This window comes from Mixophyes fleayi, chromosome 2 (assembly GCF_038048845.1).
Source record: "Mixophyes fleayi isolate aMixFle1 chromosome 2, aMixFle1.hap1, whole genome shotgun sequence".
In the NCBI taxonomy this organism is placed as follows: Eukaryota; Metazoa; Chordata; class Amphibia; order Anura; family Limnodynastidae; genus Mixophyes; species Mixophyes fleayi.
In genome coordinates, this window is record NC_134403.1 from 331,738,012 (window position 1) to 331,762,553 (window position 24,542).

The following is a 24,542-nucleotide window of genomic DNA, read 5'->3' on the forward strand; positions in this document are numbered from 1 at the left end:
TCTCTTTGCAGATATATTTTGCTTTTCCCAGGTCACACACAGCAATTATTACTTGAGTAAATGCTGCATTGCTAATGTACAGGCCAACACTAATACACTATACACTAATGCCAAGCTGCGTCCATCTGCTTCAGGTGGGCCCCTGTGAAGCACTGACCCATCACTCTAGTCTTTCATCCCTTTTCTTGTTGATTTCTTTTATATTTGGATATGTTCCATAATAGAGCAGTGCTGCTAGCAGTTTAGAATATGTGTTGAATTTTACCAGAAATCAAATTAGCTCTTCCTCGCTCCTAAGTGTTTGTCCATTTATGTGTCGGTTGTGGAAATGAGGGTTAAATGTACTCCTTCCATTAAAGTTTAAACCTCGCTGCTTTCCATTTAATGCTTTTAATTGCTAAATTGCATTATTGCAACAGGGTAAGGATATCGGAGGAAGCATTTCAGTTTTATGTGTGTAAAATTATATATATATATATATATATATATATATATATATATATATATATATATATATATATATATATATTACCAGTTGTTTGTCATTTATCAGTCACTATTTGAGGACTATAGATGCCATGTTCTTCTGGTGAATATAGCACAGACCAGGGGATCATGATTGAATGTGCAGCTTTCTCGGAGTGCGAGTCTTTAGAAATTGCATTCATCTGTGCAGATGACCGCAATACAGTGTTTGCACTTATTATAGCCAGGAGTCTCCAGTTTTTTTCTTTTTTTTTTGTAACTGTCATTAATTACAGTAAATATGATTAAGATTAATCTGTAAAACAAAGTGTATTTCAGCTTTGCAATGTACTCGGTTGCAAAAATATTTATAGTTTTGATTATATTTACTGCATTAGGGCCCAATGAAGTCACTATTATTGCTATGTAGGGTTAAGCAGATAATGTTGATATGATCCATGGCATCTGCTATCCGCAAGGAGGGTTCCCGCTTTTCCATGGCTTGTTGGGTTCATACTAGTCCTTCAGAACACTCAGAATGGGCTCTTCAGTATTACTGAACTGTGACCATGTGACTAGTCTGTTTTATCTATGGAAAACAAGTTATAGGTGTTATATAACATCCTTGCTTTTGGTGTGAAAACACCTTCTTCCTCTAGCTAACTAATCTCTTACACAGCACTGCAAACCTGTTTTAACAGTTACTGTAGTTCTTATAAAATGTCACTGAGGCAGTTTGTGTCTCAGCCTAAGTACTAAGCAAATACTTCTGTGTCCAACTTCACCAAATGCAGACTGACCAATTTATATTGATCCCACCTCTCTGCACTCAGTCTTCACAGCCAGATCACGTGGGTCTAGTAAGTGCGTTATGCTGATGACCAAATGCAGATATTCTGTCACTCTTCATTCTGATCATGGGCTGTTTAAACCAAACCAATTTGGTCGTCCAATCATTGTGTGCATGGGTAGCTTAAGGCATTTATGGTGCTAAACAATGACCTGTTCTTTACTGGTAGCTCTAGGCAAAACAGGAGTTATGTTAGTTACTGGTTAATAAGCTTTTTTGATTAATGGAAAAAAATAGCGTTTTGTTATTTGTAGAAATGAAAAGCTTGATGAGCTTGGTCTTTGTTTACCATTCTACGTCTTTAAACTTTAACTGTGTTGCTTGCAATAAAAGACTTCATTCATTGTGCATGATTCTGATGACTTGGGTGGATTGTTTCGGAAAATGCCTCATCACCCGTAGGTTAAGTGCAGTTTATGAGAGGCAATGCGTTCCTAATGCTGCTGTTGCATATGTTAATTCCTTTACTTTAGAGGAGTAAGAGAATCCATTAGATTTGTTCCTGGCATGGCTGGAACCATTGCGGTTATTGTTAATGACTTTCAGTAATGCCTTTTGCCTGCTTACTTTCACTGCTTGCAAAGGGCTTTCGCATAGCTAATGTCCTAGGAGAGACCTACCTGCTGTTGACCAACACAGAGTTTAAACCGTTATAGGAAGTCATAATTTTGGTTCCTGCTTGTTTGGGTAATTAGACGTCATGAATCATTGTGTATATTGGGAACTAATGAAACAAATTGTTCTTTCTTATTAATATCTGTTGAGGTTAGGAGTGTAGCTGTACCGCGGTTAAATACCACTTATACAAGGAACACATGGATTAGATTTATTTAAGGTAATATTTTCCCATAGTTTTGACCAGCTGTTTCTAGTAATTGAAATACTCTGTTTTCTCCCAGTATTCCATATACCGGAGTTTAACCCACTTAGAGATTGTAATAGGTAGTCTATATACATCTGAAATCATCCCTTTTGAGATGAGCCAACCATACATGGTGCTTTAAACGTTGTCATTTTTTGCAGTAGAAGAGAATGAGCGTAAGAACCTGCAACGTGCTGATGTTGACACCTTAAATTTATTTTTCAAAACTGGGAGCATAAGCAAACTTTAGAGCGATGGGATCCAATAAGTCTGTAAAATAAAAATGTAATTTTCTCAATCCATGATTATTTGGCATTCCATCTAAGCTAGACGACAAGGTTGTAAATGAGAGAAATGGGGCACTTGCTGGGAAAAACCGCCCTCTAAAAGATCTCCACACCCGTGATGAAAAAGCTGTGGTGTGGAAAATAAGGATGTGTACACCTTAACTATTCTGTAACCCACAGCAAAATAAATTGGGAGAGACATCCATAGGCTGTTGCTATATTGTCAGCATTAATTTCGCTCCCTAGTTTGGAGCCTGAATTCGTATTCAGTATCTGACTTTGCAACATATATAGACCATTATAATAGTTTTGTGTAAAAAAAAAAATCCCAATCATGTGCGTAACCATTTTGCTTAAGAGTTTGAGTTTTATTGCCCCTTTCTTCACTGCTTGGTTTGAAGAAAAACTCATTCAGCCTCCTTTTGATATCGCATGTTAGGTTTCTGAACAATTACAAAATATCCCTCAATAGGGCCACGATCAGACCAGCTAATCAAAGTTAGAATGTAACCTAGCCAAAGGTTAATAATATGCCCTCGGATGTCTTATTCTCAGGCATCATACAGCCCTTGAGCTTTAAAATTGCCACCTACTACTGTAGGAAGTTCTTATGAATCTAATTGCACCATTTCCTTTGAAAGGAGTCCTGGTGCACATTATATAAATTCCATAAACCCAAAGGTATACCTTTTAATTACATATCCAATGTCCACATAACTTAATTACATATCCAATTGGCCGCGATGTTCCTTAGATCATCGTGTACGTGAGTTTTTATCGGTGCAGCTGTAAAAGTAACGCTCATTTTAGCTCGCACCTCTATGGGGTGCAAGCAAATATGAGCGTTACTTCTGTAATACGCATGAGGTTTCTCTTGGCCGTTCCGAAGGCACCTCAACCAGATTTTTTTGCAATTAATTTCCCCCCTAAATATTGATTTTAAATGAGTACATGACATTTTAATACTTAAGAGTCCAGCTTCTCTTAATCAAAATTGCCACCCCAACTTTCTTCTTTTCACCTAATGCCAAATTGGGCGGCATTTGTCACAAACCTTGGCCATGTTATTATTATTATTTATTTATTTATAAGGCACCACAGATTCGGTAGCGCCGAATACAGAAGCAAGTAACAAATAGATCAGGTAATACAAGTCAGCAGCACAGATGAGTGTGAGTAATGCTATGGGGACTCACACAAAGGGCAGCAAAAGACGTGATGGGACGTACGAGGGATAGGAGACAGACGTGGGACAATAGGTATAGAGGACCCTGCCCGTAAGGGCTTGCATTCTAAAGGGAGGGGTGAGAGACAGTAGGACCAACTAGGAGTAAAAATTTAGATGGCAGACAAGAAAGAAGATGTGATGGATATAATGGTTAGGAGGTGGTAAGATAGGCGAGCTTGAAAAGGTAAGTTTTGAGTGAGCATTTGAAGGATTGAAGGTTTGGGGGAGAGTCGAGTCAGATGGGGTAGAGCGTTCCAAAGATTAGGGGCAGCACGGCAGAAGTCTTTGAGGCGAGCAATGGAGGAGGTAATGAGGGGTGAATTGAGGAGGGCTGAGGGGAGTGTCCGGGTAGGTATGTACCTCGAGATGTAAGAGGGAGAAGTGTTGGAAAGGGCTATGTAAGTGAAAGTAATTAGCTTGAACTATATTCTGAAACTGATAAGGAGCTAATGAAGGGATTTACGCAGAGGAGAAGAGGGAGAGGAAGATGAGCCTAGCCTCAGAATTTTGTATGGATTGAAGATCAGTAGTGCGAGAGCGAGGAAGACCAGTGAAAAGGAGATTGCAATAATCGAGACTAAAAATGATGAGTGAATGGACCAGGATTTTGGTTGCTTCTAGAGAGAGGAAGGGATGGATTTTTGTAATGTTACGGAGGCAGAAGTGGCAGGATTTGGTGAGGGGCTGGATATAAGGGGTAAAGCTGAGGGCTGAATCAAGGGTGACTCCAAGTCAGCGGGCTTGGGTGAAAGTTATGTTGTCAACCAAGAGGGAGATATTGGGAGTGACAGCAACATTGGCAGGCGGAAAGATGATGAACTCTGATTTGGAGATGTTGAGTTTCAGGAAGCTCTGTGGCATTCAGGTAGTTACAGCAGAGAGACGGCTAGACACATGGATTAGGACAGCGGGAGATAAGTCAGGGGAGTAAAGATAGATTTGCGAGTCATCAGCATAGAGGTGGTATTGGAGGCAAAGTTTGAATGAGTTTACACACACACACACACACACACACACACACACACACACACACACACACACACACACACACACACACACACACTCTCTTAACTTGAACTCCAATTTGGTTTAAAACTGGGATCTTTCCCAGCCTTTCAATTAGCTGTTATAAACATTACAAAACAGGGCACTATAGAAATATTTTGGGTCTTTCTGAAGACCATTCTTTCTGGGGTACAGGAGAACAAAAGATTCCACAATCCATTCTGACTTGGGGCTGTCCTTACTTCATGCTAATGGGAAATCCATGCTGGTGCAAAGTCTTGGAGTCCCAGTAAAAATTCTGTTGATTCTTGGGCTGCCTGTATGCTCGTTCAAAGATTTTAATCCTGGAACGGAAGGCCCTGAAGGCCGTTTTACGTATTCTTACCTTTCACTTATATTGATTTGTCAACCACCCTTCACTATTTTTGTCTCCTTGTACAGTACCTAGTTCTCTCTGCACCATTGTGACCTGGCGGAGGGCCCTCTCTTGACCATTGTTAATGGAGAGAGATCATTGATGATTTGTCCTGTAAGCCCTCTTTACTTTTGTAATAATGCAGATGGAAAACTGCGTCCTTGTCTATAGCGTTCCCATATGTTCAGGCCATTCTCCTGGTTTCCCATTTGTTCTCATTTGGGATTGGGGAGAATGAGACAAACAGATCAAACAAAACCTCTTAAATCTGCTTCAGGAATATAATTTAGTATTCCACTGACTCATGTTTTGGTGCTTATCTCTATTTTCCATGTCCTCCTGCATATACCTGTTTGATTTTCTCTTCCTGTAATGTCATTTTCTACTTCTCGACCTGTGTAATTCAGAACGATGAGGAATCCATTACCTCCTGTAATTTAGCAGGATTCTTCCTGAGCTGCAATAGGTCTACATTAATCTCTGTGAAACACTTTCAGTGGTAATTTGAAAGGACTTTTGCCATATGGGTAATCCAACTCTGTGCTCAACACTGACAATTTAACCGTATCACATTCACTTTTCCTGTTTCATACTCTGTGTATGAGCAGCTGTCTGCATCCCCTGATAGAGAGAACTGCACTATAGAAAGGGTGCCTGGTTGCACCTACAGCTGAAATTGAAAGGGGTTAAAGGCATTTATGTTCTGCCTGCCTCCATCATTGCCTGGGTCTGTACTCCATACCTTGTTATAAAGTAGAGATGTGCACTGACTCCCGTGTTTTGGTTTTGGCAAAACCGCCATTGCGTGTTTTGATCTTGGATCCCTTTCTTTTTTTCCCCCTAAAATCCCTTTTTTTTTTGTTGTTTTTTTTTTTTATTTGTTTTGTTTTTGTTGCTAAAATCACATAATTTTGCTTTTTTTTTTTTTCTTCCTCCCTACATTATTATTAACCTCAATAACACTAATTTCAAGTCATTTGCAGTCAGTTTTGACGACATCGCAGGTCACAAAATTATTTTCATACACTTTTTTAAACAAAGACTGCAGTTCTCGCAGTGATAAGAAGAAGGCCATTGTCATGCCTGGGCATAAGACCAAAAAGTCCACCTCTTATGTGTGGAATTATTTTTACACAAATCCTGACAAGTTGTCTAGCCATTTGTAGCATTGTAAAGCCACAGTCAGTAGAGGTAGGGACCTTAACCATCTAGGAACCTCATCCATGTTATACCATATGAAGCGAGTTCATGGAAAACTTTTGTGAAAATCAGAAACTTATGCTAACAAATAACAACAAACAGTCCAGCATCAGCTACCTCCCTTCTCTCAGCTAGATCCCAGCACCTGCAATCTACACCACCAACACTATCCTCACAAGTAATTTACAGTTAGTCCTGCATCCAGGTTTCTAAGGCGAGATGACTCCTCCCCTTTCCTGAACTCCTCAGAAGAATCCTTGAGCGTTAGGCCCACTGCTGCTGCTCTTGCTGCTGGGGGGTGGATCTTCAACCCAGAAGCAGACCAAGAAGAAGACTACTAGTAGTTTACAACAATTGACTGTTAAACAATCATTTGCAAGAGGAAGCAAGTATGAAAGCTGTCACCCAGTCGCAAAGCGGATCAAAGATGCCATGGCGACTGTTAGTATTGGATCTGCATCCAATATCCACTATTAATGCAGCTGGTTTTAGACAGTTACTTGAGGTCTTCTGTCCCCGTTACCAAATTCCATAACAACACCATTTTACTAGCTAGAAAAGCTATTCCTCACCTCTACCAGAAGGTTCGTAAAAATGTAATTTATTGGGCTACAAAACGCCATTCTGATCACTGTACAATTAACCACAGATATGTGGACAAGCGGAACTGGGCAAACTAAAGATTATATGAATGTGACAGCCCACTGGGTTGGTGATTCGCCTTCACCAGCACGGGCAGCAACATGTACCCAAGTACGTCACATTTTTCAGAGGCAGGCTACTTTGTATCATCTGCTTCACGAAGAGGAATATTATTGTTATCGTAGATTTGTAAGGCACCACAGTGCTCCACAGCGCCTTACAGTAAGGAAGACAAGGACATACATAAAACAAGACATACGTCAGGCAAGGCAGACAAAATGGATGGAGACATGAAAACAAAGGGTATGGCGGGCCCTGCTCATTAGAGAGCTTACATTCTAAAGGGAAGAGGGCACAGCTGAAACAAGAGGAGCGAGTGTGGCTCAGAGTGGAGATTGGGATAGTTGTGAGGGTGCGTTAGTGTGAATATGGTTATCAAGAATAAGATCACCTCTATAAAAAAAAAAATAGGTGGTTTTCAAAGGGCATCTAAAGATTTGAAGGCCGTTGGAAAGTCTGATTTAGCATGGTAGGGAATTCCATAAGTGGGGAGTAGCACGGGAGAAGTTTTGAAGATGGGAGTGAGAGGTGGTTATCAGAGATGAGACAAGGCGCAGGTCAGAGGTAATGCCGCTGACAACCTGTTTGACAAACTAAAGGATGTCATTGCAAAATGGCTTATCCTGCTTGGACTCTCCTGAGGATATGTGATTTTTGATAACGCCACACACCAATATTATTAGAGCATTACAGCAGGGGAAATTCCATCACATTCCCTGTTTTGCTCATACAATCAACTTGGTGGTACAGAACTTTTTAAAAAATGACAATGACATGCAGGAGATGCTGTCTGTGTCCCGAAATATATAGGGTCAGTTTCGAAATTCTGTAACAACATGTAGGAGAATGCAGCAGCTGCAAGAAGAATAGAATTTAGGGGGAATGTACTTTAGTGCAGCGCAGTGGAGAATACTTTCCGTGTTGTGCAAGGTGCTGAAACCACTCGAAGTAGTCACCTGTGAAGAGAGTGCAGACACTGTTAGCTTGAGTCAAGTGATTCCCCTAATTAGTCTTTTTGAAAAGCAGCAAGAGAAATTAAAGGAGGAAATGAAACAAAGCAATTCTGCTAATTATGTTGGACTTGTAGATTAAGTACTTTATTCGCTTCGCCAGGATCCAAGAGTTATCAACATCTCGAAATCTGATCGTTACATTTTGGAAACTGTGCTTGATCCAAGGTTTAAGAGCTATGTCTTCTTTTTCTTTCCAACTGACCCAGATCTCAAGAGATGCAATGAGCTCCTGGTCAGCAAGCTGACAGCTCAAGTAATACATGACACAATGACGTCTCCTCCTTCAGTTTCTCTGGAAAATGCTGCTTGGAAAAAATGTAGTTTTCCCAAGACACCCAGTGTTGATGCAGATGAGTCTGCACAACATTTTGACATTTGGTCTGGTCTAAAAGAATTGCCCAAAAATCGTGACAGCTCTTCTGTAAAATGAACTGAAAATTCCATGAGGAAGGGCATTACCGGCAATTACATCAAAGTACACATGCTTCTGTGATGATGAATTCCATCGGGGATGAATTAGTATTGTTTGAGGATGATGTACACACTGATTAGGGTGAATATGATGACAGTGTAGATTGCAGGTGCTGAGATCTAGCTTAGAGAAGGGAGCTAGCTGATGCTGGTATGCTTGGTAATATTTTGGGTAGAATGGCATGTTGGCAATTTTATGTTTTTCTACAGTAAATTTTCACCTTTATTAGAGGTGTTTTTTTCTTTAAAATGTTACAAGCTTTTTATTTACATTTTTGTTTCCCTGACTTAAAACCACTATGCAGTTGAACAAAGGCTTTAGCACATGAGGTAGAGGGATTAGTATCATCATGACTGAGACTGGAGAGTGAAAGAACAATGCCACCCCTTCTGTTTCTGTATGAGCTATGGCACAGTAGAATGTCACTGGAGACTTTTAAGAACACTGACAGCCCTATTATTACAATTTCTGTTTCAGTACTGAATCCTGCCACCTCTCCTGTTTTTGAGTGAGCTATGGTATAGTAAAATGTAACTGCAGATTTAGAAGACCAAGCCTGCCAGCCCTATTTCTATTTCAGCAATGACAATTCGCAACGGAGCTCTTCTCTTTGTGTTTTACCTATATAACACCGTATAGTGTGACTGCAGATTTAGAAGTCCAAGCCTGCCAGACCTATTATTTGTATTTCAGCAATGACAGTTCGCAATGGAGCTCTCCTGAATGTCACTGGAGACTTTGAAGAACATTGCTACCCCTCCTCTTTCTTTTCTACCTATGACGCTACCCAACTGTACTAGAGACTGCCAAGAACCGTGCTACCCCTTCTGTGTCCCTCTGTGAAATGGCACTGGATCGCCATGGAGGGCGGGACTTATAGAATCCAAAACTCACGAGATCTGACTGACGCAATGTCGTTTTGCCTCGTTTTCAATTCCGAGTGCGCGCTAAAGTACTGAGCCGAGGGTACACGGATCTGCTAAGTTTGTGTGTTTGGTTCTCGGGGAACCGAGCCTAATAATCTCTATTATAAAGTGATCAACAGTAACCGTGTTATTGCCTTGAAGTCTCTGCAGCTTTATCATTGTCCTGCTACCAATGTGTACAACTGTGTACTAATTAGCAGGTTTTTACGGTAGACATTAGGCAGAGCTATAGGTTCAGCCATCCATCCTCTAGCATGCTGTGAATGCACCCCAAGTCGTAGAATATTATCAAAGTATATTCTGTTGTTCAAATAAATTATATAGAAGGGGGTGTAAAAAATAATAATAAAAGGAAGTGTTTGTTTGGTGAATATTAGCAATAATTATGTACCTAGACTGGATCTTAACAACCAGAAGATCATATTGGATAAATACTATTGGATGCATAATATTGATCTTAACCTGTCAATCAGTGCAGGGAGCGTTTAGTGTGACTTTGGGAAGGGAAAGTCTAAGACCTCAGTGATAACCAGTAACTAGTGGTCAGTATTCTACAACAACAAATATTTGTTGCATTCATTCTGTACTATACATTCTGGTTTATATTTTTGTAAAAAAATAGAACTGATTCATAGTAATAAACAGCCCATGAATCAAGGAATAATCTGTGTGGTGGTGTTCTCGGGTAAACTAATATTATTTGGGGGAGGGGATCTCTACCTATAGAACATGCATTCAGCTCCAAATGTATACAACAGACAAAGATATGAAAGTATATTATGAGTATGAATAGTTTAGCAGACAGTGTGCGAGACTGAGCAAAATATCCCAGCATTAATACACCAATGCTGATAATTATCAAGACGACAAAACTGTTGTTCCCTCCATATTGTTTTCATGTTGGGTTCAATGGTTCCCACTAGAAAACATTTAAGTATAGAAAACAATTGTACTCCTACTAGTTGCTACTGACATGAGTTGCTTACGAAATAAAGCCCTTAATATACTTCTCATTAAAAATCACTGCACTGTAATTTATTTAAAAAAAAAAAAAAAAGTGTTGGTTGAACTGTCTTATCTGACTTGTATTTAATATCTAACAAATTGCTTAAGTCTGAAATGGATTCAGTTTGCTTATATGTGTGATTAATGGTGACATGGGCATCTGGCAAGCAGTGAGGTGCAGAGATTAGCACATTGTTTACTGTCAGAAGAAACATCTGGCTCGCTGCATCTCTCCGGGAAGGTCTTTGTACTTATACAGCCTTCAGATCACGGCACAGACTTATTCTCCAATATTTCTGAGACTATGGCCACACTCACATCTTACAAAATTATACTTATCTATGAGCAAGTTTGAGGATAAATTTAACAAATTCTTATCGATTCCCAAAAGTGATGGAAGCCCCCTGATAAAAAATAAAATAACTTATCTTCCCAGTTAGCAGGGAAATGGGTTATATAATTTTGAATAGTCACCTGTTAATAATAAATGAAAAAACATTTATCAGTATGGAATTAATTTATCAGGATGTTATGAATTTCTACTGTGCATTAAATGCATTTTTATAGGTGCTCCTGATTGGAAATACATGATCTAGCAGTAATACGTGACTGTCATCATTATCACTCGGCACTTACACCTGTCCTGTATCTGGTGCAACTGAAACACATGTACCTTAGGGGTGATCAAAGCATGAATCGAGTGCTGCTGAGTTCGCTCGGGCTTGGCGCGCCCTACTGTACATTGAGTACATGCAAACGCCCCTTCCCTCCCTGTTCTGTCCAGTAAATTTTAGGCTGTCAAAAGTGTGCTTTGCCAGTGAACGCAAGCAAATGCAATTAATTTTTGAGCTCATATAGTCCATTTCTGGGCATGCGCACAGCAATTTAACAGTTTAACTGATGAGGTGACAGGATATTTTCAGGATAAAGCTATTATGTATATCTTCTAATTATATTTGGACAGTTCATACTTCTTACTTTCCTTATCTTTTCATACTTTCCTTATCTCTGTTTTTTTTCTTTTCTATAGTTCCGATCGTCTCATAGAAGAAACTATAAGGTAAGTACAATTTTTTTTTTAGCATGAATATAAAATTTTGCTTACGAAGGACTCCCTGTGTGTAATAATCGCCTATCTTCGGTATGGATATTTAAATGCAAGCAAAAGTTAAAATTCTAATCATTTTTTAAGTACATTTCTTCATTATCTTTAGAATACTGTCTAGCACTTAGGCAAATAACTGCTGGCATGCTTGCTGAGTTATATTTCAGGAACAAGTTGTTGTTTATCCTAATGTAGTATAGTTAATAATTATAGAAGAACACCCACAGATGGTCATACAGCATACACGGTATTTTAATGCACATTAAATGCAAATGTTTATGTACATGACAAATGGCAAAATCACCACATGCACACAATATTGTAAATGCGTGTGGACTAATACATTTTAATAGATATTGAATTACATACCACAAACAAAGCAGTACAGCATTCCAATAAGGCAGGATCTAATTGGAGGAAAAAAGACCTTCCGTGTTTCAGGAATAATCCTTTTATCTAGAGGTCTCCCTTGTGAATTGCTGAACAAAAGAACATTGTTCAGCTGGCTATGTATCGCGTCAGATGTGAGTGCTATGGTCTTTGTTATCATAGCAACATATAAACAGTGAACATAACAAGACTACATAGGGGGAGATTCAGTTGGTCGCGAGGTGCCGCTGGACATCGCCTCTATGCCCAGCTTCACATATTGCTGGCCATTATGGCAAGCAATCTCCGCTCATTTTTTTTTCTCACACTTCTATGGGGTGCAAGTAAAAAGCGGAGATTTGAGTCAAAACATTGAGGTGATGTTTCTCCGCTGACTCTTCTGGAGACACATCGCCGCACCTCGAGCAGAATTGATTCTGCCCAATAGAATGCTGTCTTCAAAGAGGGTAAAGTAGAAGAATGTGATAGGTTTCCATGGTAATCGGAATGAAGTACTAATGTTGACAGGAACAAGCCTATATGAATATGTGAAATACCTCTAATGAAAAAAAAATATAGATATGATAGGGGCCCCTTTTAGGTGGTTTAACGTGGCCGTCTGCGCTTGTCGTATGTAGGTGTGTTTTGGAGGTAGTTGCTGCCTTTACGGGTGTTCCAGGTTCCCGATTCCTGTAAGTATGGTCTTTTTTGTAGGTTCTGCCATGGCACAACTTGAAGTGCCTGTAGGGGAGAGAAGTGGGAGGGGTGCTGGAGATAGATAGAAAAGGTAGAAAACACTGATACAGACAATATACTTTTTGTTGCAGCAAATAATTATAGCTCTTTGCGGTTTAAATTTTATAGCTCTTTCATGTTTGTGTGTGTATGTATTCTTAAAAATAGTAATTAGCAAAAATACTATTTATATAGAGCTCTTAATAGTAATCCTCCCTTGGCCTTCTCAGACCGGCGAAGTAGCCTATGCTGAGCACTAGTGACATCACATGGATCGATATATAATTTTTGTTATCCCCCAAATCTATTTAGGACTGTACATTTGAACACTTAGGGGCATATTCCGCGCCGCGGAAAAACAACTACAGTTAATACGGTAATTTGTAGCTGGATTTCAGCTCGCAGCTCAGGGAGCTGCGAGCTAAAATCCAGCGAGTAAATTACCGTATTAACGGGTTTTCCGTGCACGATTACCGTAATAACGGTAATCGTGCGCGGACCGCGGGATTTTCTTCGTTTCCGCCGACAATTGAATACGCCCCTAAGTATTATTTATCAAGTTTTGGGTCTGCTGTTTTATTGCCAATTTATTGGGGTACACATCAGTATTTGTGTTTATTAGTAGTGTACTGCAGGAAATCTCATTCCTATTTTGATTTCCTCCACTATAAATTCATCCTTTCAATTACCAGACAGATATGCTTCAAATCTCTAATATTCACCCAGTCTTCTATAAATATAGCCAAAATACACCTTTTTCTTACCCAAGACACTACCAAATCTCTTATCCATTCTCTCATCACCTCCCACCTTGACTACTGCAACTTCCTGCTATCTGGCATTCCCCTCACCATCTATCCTCTATTCAATCAGTCTTATGTGCCTCTGGAAGATTGATCTTCCTCTTTCACTGCTGCATCACTTTGAATTGGATTTTGGAGAAAACACAGAGCCATAAAAATTTGCAAATTACTCCCCTTTACCTACAAAACCCTCAACAACACCACCGCTTCACAGTTAGATATAGAGAGATATATATATATATATATATATATATATATATATATATATATATATATATATATATATATATATATATATTTATTATATTTTCTTAAATCTACCTCTGACCTGCACTTCATCTCTGCTAACTAACCCTCCCTCCCACCTATAAGACTTCTCCCATGTTACTGCCTGCTTATGGAATTCCCTAGTATGCTCTCCAAAAACCCTTCTCTTTATTAGCACTTCCCTTAATCACACTAATACAACCTCTCAACTGTCTCAATCTCCACTCTGAGTTACATTCACCCCTCGTTTCATCTGTGGCCTCTTCCAATTAGAATGTAAGCTCTCTCATGAGCAAGGCCCTCCTTTTCCTTTGTTTTCATGTCAGCATTTACTTGGAGCACTGTGGTGCCTTGCAAATCTATTATAATATTATTATCCCTTGTTAGCAACAGACAGTGACCTTTAATTCAGTACTATAACAGCAAAGAAAAATTGGCCTTCATGAAAGTCAACAGGTTAATTGCATTAAAGTACATAATCGCAGACAGTTGTGCAGCTGCCCATGCATGTTCACCAACATGTGATGAATTCAGAGTAAACAGACCTCACTTTACTGATAATATATTCGTATGAGGACCATAGTCACCAACCAACATTTGGAGTTGGTACCATTAAAACAGACAGTCTGATCCTGTTGCTGATCAACTGATCACTATTCTGTGATCCATACAAAGGTGCGTATGGACCCTTACAACTTGCAATCCATATGTGCTATGTATCTCAACTAAAAGACTTTGTAGACGGGCGTGGCCTGGTGGAGCATGGAGTAGGACGTGTGTACCGGAGCTCCCCAGCCCAGCTATCCTGATGTACTGTTAGTCTCTCAAACCTGGTCTGGTTCTGCAGTGAAGTTGCCTCTGCTCCCTCCGGTCAAAGTTGCGATCGTGCTGGCGGGTCAGGGTGGCTGCTGCTGACGTCTGTGCTCGGCTGAGGCTGCACTTGTGGTGACAAGAAATCGGCGACTCCTCTCTCTGCTGAAGTCGAGAGCTTTTGAGCCGTTGTGGATATATACTTACCTGCCCTTCTTGGCTTTTTCTGGGTGCGTGGAGAACAGGCATCTGGCTGCTGGCTGCACGCAGGACATCTACACCTGAGCGTTCTCGCCATGGAGTGAACTGCAACGACATTTTGGGGCTGAGTGTTTGCGGAGGTCAGGCCTGTGTACAGATCTCTATAGCTGAAGGTACAGCTCCTTTAGCCTCGCCGACTGTCTGAATCTGTTGTTGCTATCATATAGGTTCCCTTCTCTGCCACAGTGGAGAGAGTATATTGTCTCATTAGACTTTGTTTGAGGTCCCTCCCTCTCTGAATCCCCAGTATGCAGGTGCTGTCTATACTGTATACATATCTCCTGATTTATTACTGCATTGGCTGTATTCTCCTCTGTGACCTTTGAACATTGGCTGTGTATCCAGCTGTGGCCTGGGTGCTTTGTCTGTGGCCTTCTTTTGTATCACGAGCTAACTGTATACAGACTGGGGTGCAAGAGGGGGTCTGTACACGGTGAGTGCAGAGGATCTATGTCTGTTTTTGTTTATACAATGTAAGTCCCATGACTCTTGCACCCCATTCTTTACATTCATTAATTCCAACTTGTCAGGTGAGTCCCAGGTCTCCCATGGCTGCTAGTGCTAGGGAAAGACTTGCCTTTAAAAGCTGTGTGCAGGTAAGCCTTAAGCCCAGATAAAATAGCATAGCATTTAAACATGTTAGGACTGACCAGAATGTGAAGACTTTGGCGTGAGTTGGTCAGCTTAACATATATTGCAATATGTGGAACTAACATTCCCTGTTTTTAATATAGAACAGTACTTGGTACAGCATTAATTATGTGTTTGGAGAGTGCAGAGTATCCCTGTTTTTCAATTATCTTAAAGGCAGGTTTCAGGCGTGGAGACATTTGCCATTGGCGGTCACGGGTAGAATTAACTTGGTTAAAATGATCCTTCAGCCAAAATTTTTGTATGTGCTTCAGCAGTCCCAAATCTACATTCCTCATAGTATATTCTGCTCTATTGATTGTCTCATATCCTCATTGGTATGGGCGGACAGGAGAGCCCATGTCAAGTTCACTACTCTGTGTCACTTTCGGAGGTCAGGGGATTTGGCTCTACTGAATCTGCGGCTCTATTATTTTGCCTCCCAGTTGGCACATATTGGCGCATGGCTGCAATCTCGGTTGGGCTCGGACCTTCATGACCTCCTAGTTTCTATGACAGGGTCTAGACATTGATGGACGCAGTTACTTTTGGCTGGTAGGAAGTCTGGTGGTCATCCCCCCCTTGGTGACTCAGACCTTGAGAGTGTGGCAGATCTCTGTTCAGATTGTGGATGAGTCAGCTTATGACCCGTGCACCCCTCTTTCAGATAATCTGGACTTTGGTGAACTTGTGAAGATGACGGGGGGGCTGGGACCTGGCATACCTGTAATTTTTGTATATTGGGCAGTTGTATGTGGATGGGATATTATGCTCCTTTGAACAGCTACGGGGACTATATGAGCTGCCTAGGAGTCATTTCTTCAGGTATTTGCAACCAAGGCATGCTATAACCTCGCAGTTTCGGGGGGCCGTCCTGAGTCTCAGTGCAGATCCTCTACGGGTGCAACTGTTGCGGTTGGGCTCGGGGCACCAAATTTCGTTCATATATTCAATTCTGCTGGAAAGGGCTGGTGTGGACGGCATGCCGGAACTGCGACACCTATGGGAAGTTGATCTGGGGGAAATTAACGATAAAACCTGGGATACTTTTTTGAACAGTCTGTGTCAGGTTGCTACTTCTGCCAGATTTCGTCACGTCCAGATTTTCCTTCTACATAGAGCGTATTATACTCCCCTTCGACTTTCTAAATTTAGTGGGGGGACAGTTTCTCCTGTGTCCCGAGTGTGAGTGGGGACTTTTGGCACATGCTCTGGAAATGCCCATTGGTGTCTTCCTTTTGGAGGGAGGTGGGTGCCTGTATAATACGATTGGGAGTGGGAGTATCCGCCATCACACCTAGACTCTGCATATCCGGTCTGGGTCTGACTAAGAATACTCATAAGCTTATGAGACTACTCATTACTATACTTATGTTGGCAAAGGTGGTCATTGCAAGGAAGTGGATGACCCCGGAGGGTCCGGCCTTGAAGGATTGGATAGATCTGGTTAATGACACAGTAGGCCATGATCGATTCATGTATACTAGCAGAAATTTGATCGACAAGTATGAGAAGATCCTGGTATAGATGGAGAATATCTCCTTATGTTATAGAGGGAAGTGGACCTCTCGAGAGGATTATATTCGGGGCAGGCACCCAGCCACTATTTTTATTATTACTATTATTATTATTTTGATGCCTCATTGTATGCCAGGTGTGGGCAGGTCGTACAGGGAGACTATTCCTGTATTGCATGTCAACTACTGATATGTTTGTATATTCCTCAAATATATCTGAAGTTGGATTCTAACCTGCTCATATTTGCTGATGAAAGTGTTATAAATTCATGCATACATTGTCAAGAAACATCTGCTATTACCCCTGCGTGGGTTTAGTTTTAATTGTTATAGTCTAATGTTATAGGCTTTTATGTTGAGGGGAAAAAGAGAAGAAAAACATTTTCTGATTTTAAAAAAAAAAAAAAAAAAAAGACTTTGTAGACTTCTAGCTGAGATAAATAGGAATTGTTCCATTAACATGCATACTAATTTTATGTAGGTTTTTATTTTTTATTTTATTGCCACATTAAAATTATGACTCATATTTCTTTAATGTTTGATCTAAACATTTTTCGCTTGTGACAAAAACATAAATTCTCTTGTCATCACTTGATGGAAAACTTGTGTGACATAAAAAATACACCCCTCTACCTTATAGTGAATATTGGAAGACATATTGGATTTCAGTGATCTGTATAAAACCACCTACATATTTGTACAGCATTCCTAACATAGAAACTTAAATTGTCTTGTACAGCTGTTCATTTCTAGTCACAAGGAGTGTCTCCTTCTCGAGTCTCCTAAATAGGTGGATGTTCTACTAGTAGCATAAATGATTTATAGGTCTAAAAGCATCTTGCATAGTACTTCACATTACATTAGTATAGCCGGTAGATACAGTCACCATGACTGGGAAGTTAGTGACGTGGAGTCCTAGTAATTGATTGTTACTAGAGAGAGAGTCTTGGGGTGGCTTTTTTTTAAATATATTTCAGTGTTTATTTTTTGCTCTAATACGAAAAATAGCAAAGATTAGTTAGAGATAATACTACCATTTGTTCTGCAGAGTAACCATAGTTTTAAAATGATTTCTATGTAAGTCTGATAGTAAATGCTAATACCAACAGCTCTACAGTTATCTTCACAATGTAGACGGCCATTTTGTGCCTCCTATCTCTGCCACTTGGAACATCACTGAGGCATGTGGAATTTTGTGCCTCATACCTCTGCTATGTCATTAGGAGCAAGTAACATCACTGAGGCATGTGGCATTTTGTGCCTCATATCTACTATGTCACTTGTTCCTAGTGAATTTATAGGCAGCATTCTCATGAATCTTGGTTCAGACCATACTGTGTGAGTAGGTGATGGGTACACTTCAGAGTTATGTTATTATAACTGTGGACAAGGCGTGATTTGAGTCTGCATAGACTTGTGTCCCACTTTAAGAAAATGTCTTTACAACTTCATTAGTTTTCAGTGTGTGTTTTGTATTTCATCTGGAGGCTTGTAGCCCAGTAGCAGTGGTGGCAGTAGCACCCACAGAAGCACACTCAATTAATCTATCAATATAGATTTATATTGCAATGGAATGAGTAGGTTTCTGACAATTGTACATTTATGTCACATTTAAATAAAGTTGTCTTCCTATAATTAATCTGTCTTAAAATGTCCAAACAGGGACAGATCTGGCCTCTTAGTCACGTGTGGTTAAACTGGACAGATTTGGCAGCCACAGTTACTCACAGTTACATTACTCACTCGTTGGTCAACAAAGACCTTTTCATCTCACTGATCAAACATCACATCACACTGATCACATCCTCTAATTGATCGTTAGCAACCATTACAGAAGAACGATACAGAAAATCTGTGATAAAAGTTTTAATTTTCTTTAAAAAGTTCAATGATTCCCAAACGGCAAGGTAATGAGGATGCTAAATGGTCAGACATGATTTGTACTCGAGTTGCTCAATGCTGCTGACTGTTGGGAATTCTTCCTATCTAAGCCTTTGCTTATTAGGTATGCCATCCAATGTTGTTACTTTCCCAGCCTGCACAAAGCACATCCCTTTCTTCAGTATTTCCTTTTTGATGTAAAGTTAAACTTTTTTTTTTTTTCTTACAGAATGTAAAGCGATCTTCTTCCCTAATGTACAGGCTTGAAAGCTACACACATTTGCCTGCGTTACTTATTGAGCTCTGTTTTCAGATGTTAAAAGCACTCACTCCCAGGATATATTCCTAATGAGGTTTTATAATTGTGTCTCTGGGGTGCTCTTTACATAACCCAGCAGCACTCTGAATCGGAGCTGGGCAGACCTGTTCAGCTAGAATGATAACTGCTGTAATGAGTCTGGGGACACTGCAGAGATTTGCTGCGAGAATAACTGCTGGCCAGTGAGAGGAGTTAAGAACACATTTGATTTAGGTCATTTATTATAGTGGAAGAATCTGGCTGCAGTTAGTGCAAGTCCTTTACATGGCAGCATCTAATTAGAATGCCCTGGCATGGCCTTAAGCTGTGTGCTGCAAGTTGGAAACAACTATATCATTATACTTACGTTCTTAGTTTCCTGTAGCAGTCATCAAGAAGCGCTTATCTATGTCATGGAATACAAATAACAGTTGTGCACAGTTAATTATTCCTTCTATATTACTTTACTTTACATCTACTTGGTGCATTACTGTGCTGGAAGGTAAATCTGATGTTTTGACTGACTAATAAAGGAGAATATACACCTTTTTTACAATAAGTGCTTCAAGGAGAATATTTAGAAAAAATATGCAAATATTTATTATCAGTTATGTTCAGATGTTATCGCTTAGTTATGAAAATCAAGCTCTCATTTTTCTTTTCTTAGACATTTTGTAATCCCCAATTTAATTGTGTGTTTGTTTTTTAACCTCCCTGATATCTGTGTACACACTTTTTTGAACTTTGCATGTGCAGACATCACTGTATAAAAACGCATCAGAAAACACTTGTGTGCCATAGGTGTTAGAACCCTGACTAGTATACCCTACCCCATCAGAAGTGTACACTAATATAGAGTACGCTGCTGAGCGACCTTGTCTTATGGGACATCCATAGCCCCCTGCTTGCCTTGTATGGGATTGTCAGCTCTAACCAATCACAGTGCAATCTGTATGATGGTTCCTGTAGTGAGTGCTGGTCAGTGCACCAAGTACAGAGATGAGAAGAGACACAAGGAGGTTTGAATGTAGAAAGGGGAAGGGTGGAAGAAGAGAGACGTGGGTGGTAAAAATATATAAAAACACTCTAAAACACCGTTGTGTGGAGTGTTGAAATGTTGTTGAAGGCAGTTTGTACTTTCATTTTGCACTTTTGTATTACGGGCTGTGGTCTCATGGACCCTTGTCCTTTACAGGATTTACCATCCCTGGAACCACAGAGATGGTAAATCTCAACACTACTAACCACCACCATACTATCAACAGCCAGCGTGTCTCATCACAGTCTTCTTTACTAAAAAAAACAAAAAACAATTTTTATCTATCTAGCTAGTTCATAAAACATAACTGTCCATTGGCAATGCTAGTAATGCAACATGCATAGTACATTGTAAAGTCATGTGATTTTGAAGAATAGCTACATTGAATATTGCACCAATCAAGCACTGTCTATTTTATTTGTCCTCACTGCTAATTACTAATAAATTCCTAAACGTCACGTCTCCATGAGAGTTTTTCCGTGTTATATATATTGTTTCTTAGTTATTATAGATTCCATACATTTCTAAAACTACATGTATAAATAAAATGCTTTCTGTATTTTTGTAGTATTGCAATGGCTACGAAAGAAAACATGACGTCACAGAGGGGATTTTTGAAATCCATACAGAGCCGGATGAATACCCTGGCCAGTATCCTTATTACGGCACTGCGTGTCCACACACACACACACACACACACACACACACACACACACACACACACACACACACACACACACACTGATCGGAGTGGATGTATGAGTGTGCAAAATGTTTAACCCTGGGAAGGTGACGTTTTGTGAACCGTTAGCTTTTTAGGTCTCAGTTGACAGGAAAACTGCTTGATAAGAGCCTAGGTTCCAGGCAGCAAAGTATTCATATGTTAATTTTGACAGGAAACAAAACATTTTTGATCAATCTCTTACTCACAAAAATCAGATCACAGAAGAAATGCAGTAACATCACTGCTGCGGAGAAGGGACTGCGCTCTCTGCTTTCAGATTGCCACTAAGCTTAGGGTGTAGTGAGAACCTAGTCTGTAACAGGAAGGGATAGCTCTGGACAAAATTCTGCAGGATTATGTCATCATCATCTGGGGTATTGTACCATGTTACAAGAGAGATATTGAAGCTTGGAACAAATCACTATAGGACATGTTGATGGACAGGGCAATAAGTGATGAAGACTACTACATACCAACTATTTCAACCCTCCAGGAATGCCTGTTCACAGACTGAAATTGCTGACGGTATAGCACATATTATATTGCTATGAAAACCAACTTCCAAATGCACAGATATAAAACCAAAATCATAGAGGCCACCATACTAACAAGTTGTGCCAAGGGGGCAGTGTGTCTTCATACTATTCATGCCCAGCTTTTGCATTCAGGAGCCCCCAGTTCCCCATCAAGCTGTCATTCCATCATCAAGGTTTTTTGGCAGTCCTTCAAAGTGGCCAGGGTCAACTTGAGCAATCTATGCTTCTCCTTCTCGCACAGACTGGTGCGCATCATATAAAGAGGAACCTCCACATCCTGACCCATACTGGAGGAACCCATAATGTTATTCACAAGACAGCATTGTGTGTAATATGAATGTGTATTTCTCAATTAGTGCTCAATTTACCTACACAGTAAAACTAATATATATATATATATTATATATATTTCTATATATATTATATATTTTTTATTCCGCTCTGCATTGTGCCACCATATAGAAGTTCTTCCCAGAAACTGGTACAGAGTATTAATTGTTAAAAATAGTTTTGATAATGAAAAGGTCAAACATTCTGTGGCTATGAATGTGTTAAGAACCACTGTGCCTGACATGGTTGAAGTGCTGTCTGTAGAGTTTCTGTATGATAATTTACTGTAAAGTGTGATTATACAGCATTGTGTAGTAGTAATGTTCCATGTGGTGTAATAACAGTCCCACACATATATCTCCAGATTGTTATATTGTGCTATGATGCTGCTCGTTACTGTCCTTAATTAAGTCTCCCAGATCGTTTTCCGGCAGTTAACAGTCTTATCCAGAGGATTAACCTGAGGAAGCGCCGAGATTCTCTCATCCTGGGCTCTGTAATCGGCATTTGCACTATCTTGCTGCTGCTCTATGCTTTCCATTGACAACTGACACAGACTGTGCCGCAAACCAGAGGAGCAGCAACATCGGAATGAAGAGATCAGTGACATGTCGTTCTTCACACACCACCTGTACATAAGGGAGCGGGGTACTAAAGAAATAATTTACATTTTATATTGGCAATCTTTAGTGCTGGCAGTATCTATGTGCTGACCAGTAGCTGTACATACTGTGTCCTCTAACCCTTCTCTGTGTCCATACTGTATTTGAAGAATAGTGGAAGGGTTTATAGATGTCTGTGATCGGAAGCCTTGAAATGGCACCTTTTAAAGGACCACTAAACCTTTCTGAAAGCTACAAGTAACATTCACAGATCAACACGATTTGAATTAACCTAACTGATGCTGAAGACACACAATGGCTGCCTACATGGTGTGTAGGGGAGGGGTTGGCCAAAGTTATGTCATGGTATGGGAACCTCGTCATATACATTTTTGTTTCCATACTCCATCCACTTGTTTGTTTTGGTTTAGTTCTCCTTTAATGCATGTGTCAAAGGCAGAGATAATGTGTTGCAACAGATTTCCACTATTTACACACATTTTGTGTTTGGCAGAGCTTTATATAAGAAAAAATGAACAGTATATATCTAGAATTTTAGCAATTGCCATGTTAGAAACAAATGTCAGCCCTTTGCATTTCATTTGAGTTTGAGACAAAGAAGCAAATACCATTGTGTTTTTTGGCTACAGTTACCAATCGGGTCCAGCTTAAAGACAAATACTAATAAAATATTTTCAGCTGATAGTAAAGGTAACAAACTCACTTTGCGATTTGGTTGAAGTGCTGTCTAACATTGAAGGTTCTATACCTGTTCAAGGCCCTTTGTCAGACACACAGTGATGTGTCGGGTATGTGCACAGTTGCTGCACAAAACCAACGCTTCCAGTATGTGTACAGAGTATGGAAAACGTAATCTTAAGTTATTTGTTTATTTTATTTTTCCTCTAGATAATTATTGATTTTCAAGCCTGACTGGACATACACATTTTCTGTAAAAAAAATACACACTTGGGCCATAGAATGATCCAACAGAGCCAATACCCGGTTAGTTGTGTGCGCGTTTCATTGTTGCACACAGATACTAAACTGCAGATTATTTCTGTTGAGAACAAGGGAAATTTTTAAGAGCTTTCTACAGAGCTGTAAAAAAATCAAATTGGGATGCAGGAGAAATCTATTTTTATTAGCTGTGCTTTACAATGCACTTCCTGTTTTGTCATTGGGATGATATGCTAATTTCTAATACCTACCATTGATATTTGGTATCAACGCTAATAACACTGTCACCAAGCTACAGCAAGATCAAGATTAGATGTAGTTTTTTAGTTGAATTTTCTTCTAGCTTCATGTTTACCCTGTTATTATAACAAGACACTTTAATTCCCGCTCATTGTTTTAAAGTGAGCTTTTTACATAATGCCTGGAACGTTATTGCCTAATTGATGTGGAGACGTTCTGCCATTACAATTTGGCTTTCACTCATGATAGGTAGACAGTCAGTGATTATTGCATTTACTTCTAAACTACTACATGTAGTGCCTGACTGCCAACCATGGGAATTAAAATTCATAAAGACTGTTAGTGCACATTGCCCGCTTCTTACCTATTCTACTACGGAAAGCCACCTCAAGCTGAACCAATAATGAGAACGCAGTGGTCACTTAAGTGGTAGTCTGCATTCTTACTGCTTCCACGGTCTGCAGGTTACAGCTTTATTTCATTGAATCCCAGCTGGGATATAGTCAAAGAGAAATTCATTCTGTATGTGTTCTAATTTAACGGGCTAGCTTCTTCCAAAAATAATGATGTCAACCCATGAGAAGTGGATTGTTTGAAGGGGTTCTCAGTCCAAAACAATCTTTTATATGTAATATATGGGGCATTTAGAAGGAAAAAGAAAACCCTATAGGGAGCTGGCTTCCACAGGTCATGGTGGAGAGAGCTGCTGTTGCTGTGCAGGGCCACTTGAATACTGGCCCAGAGAGATATTGGAATGAATTGATGAAGCACTCATCATTCCAGCATATAAACCATTTATTTCACCTTGCTGTGGCACCCACCACTGGCTGCTGGTCTTTTATATCATTTCAAATCCTTCCCCCAGTTCCTATATCTACATTGTATGTTTTTTTTGTCCTTTTGCCTTCCTTATCCAAACATTTACTTTATGTCCTCACTGTTTGTCTACAGATCTACTATCAGGTTAGGACTGTGTATTTGTATACTTAGCAGACCCAAAACTTC

The 24,542-nt window shown here is 39.8% G+C and overlaps 1 protein-coding gene across 4 annotated transcripts in view; it reads left to right on the forward strand.

The window, feature by feature from the left end:
* Window positions 1–24,159, forward strand: part of LOC142139358 (Golgi SNAP receptor complex member 1) — a 71,340-nt gene extending 47,181 nt beyond the window's left edge. For all 4 annotated transcript variants that reach the window (XM_075196893.1, XM_075196894.1, XM_075196892.1 and 1 more), the window contains exons 7-9: window positions 11,461–11,490; window positions 20,714–20,796; window positions 22,155–24,159. In XM_075196893.1, the coding sequence (XP_075052994.1) occupies window positions 11,461–11,490; window positions 20,714–20,796; window positions 22,155–22,279 (238 nt within the window). In that variant the 3' untranslated portion in view covers window positions 22,280–24,159. The remainder of the gene's footprint in view (window positions 1–11,460; window positions 11,491–20,713; window positions 20,797–22,154) is intronic.
* Window positions 24,160–24,542: the final 383 nt, after the last annotated feature.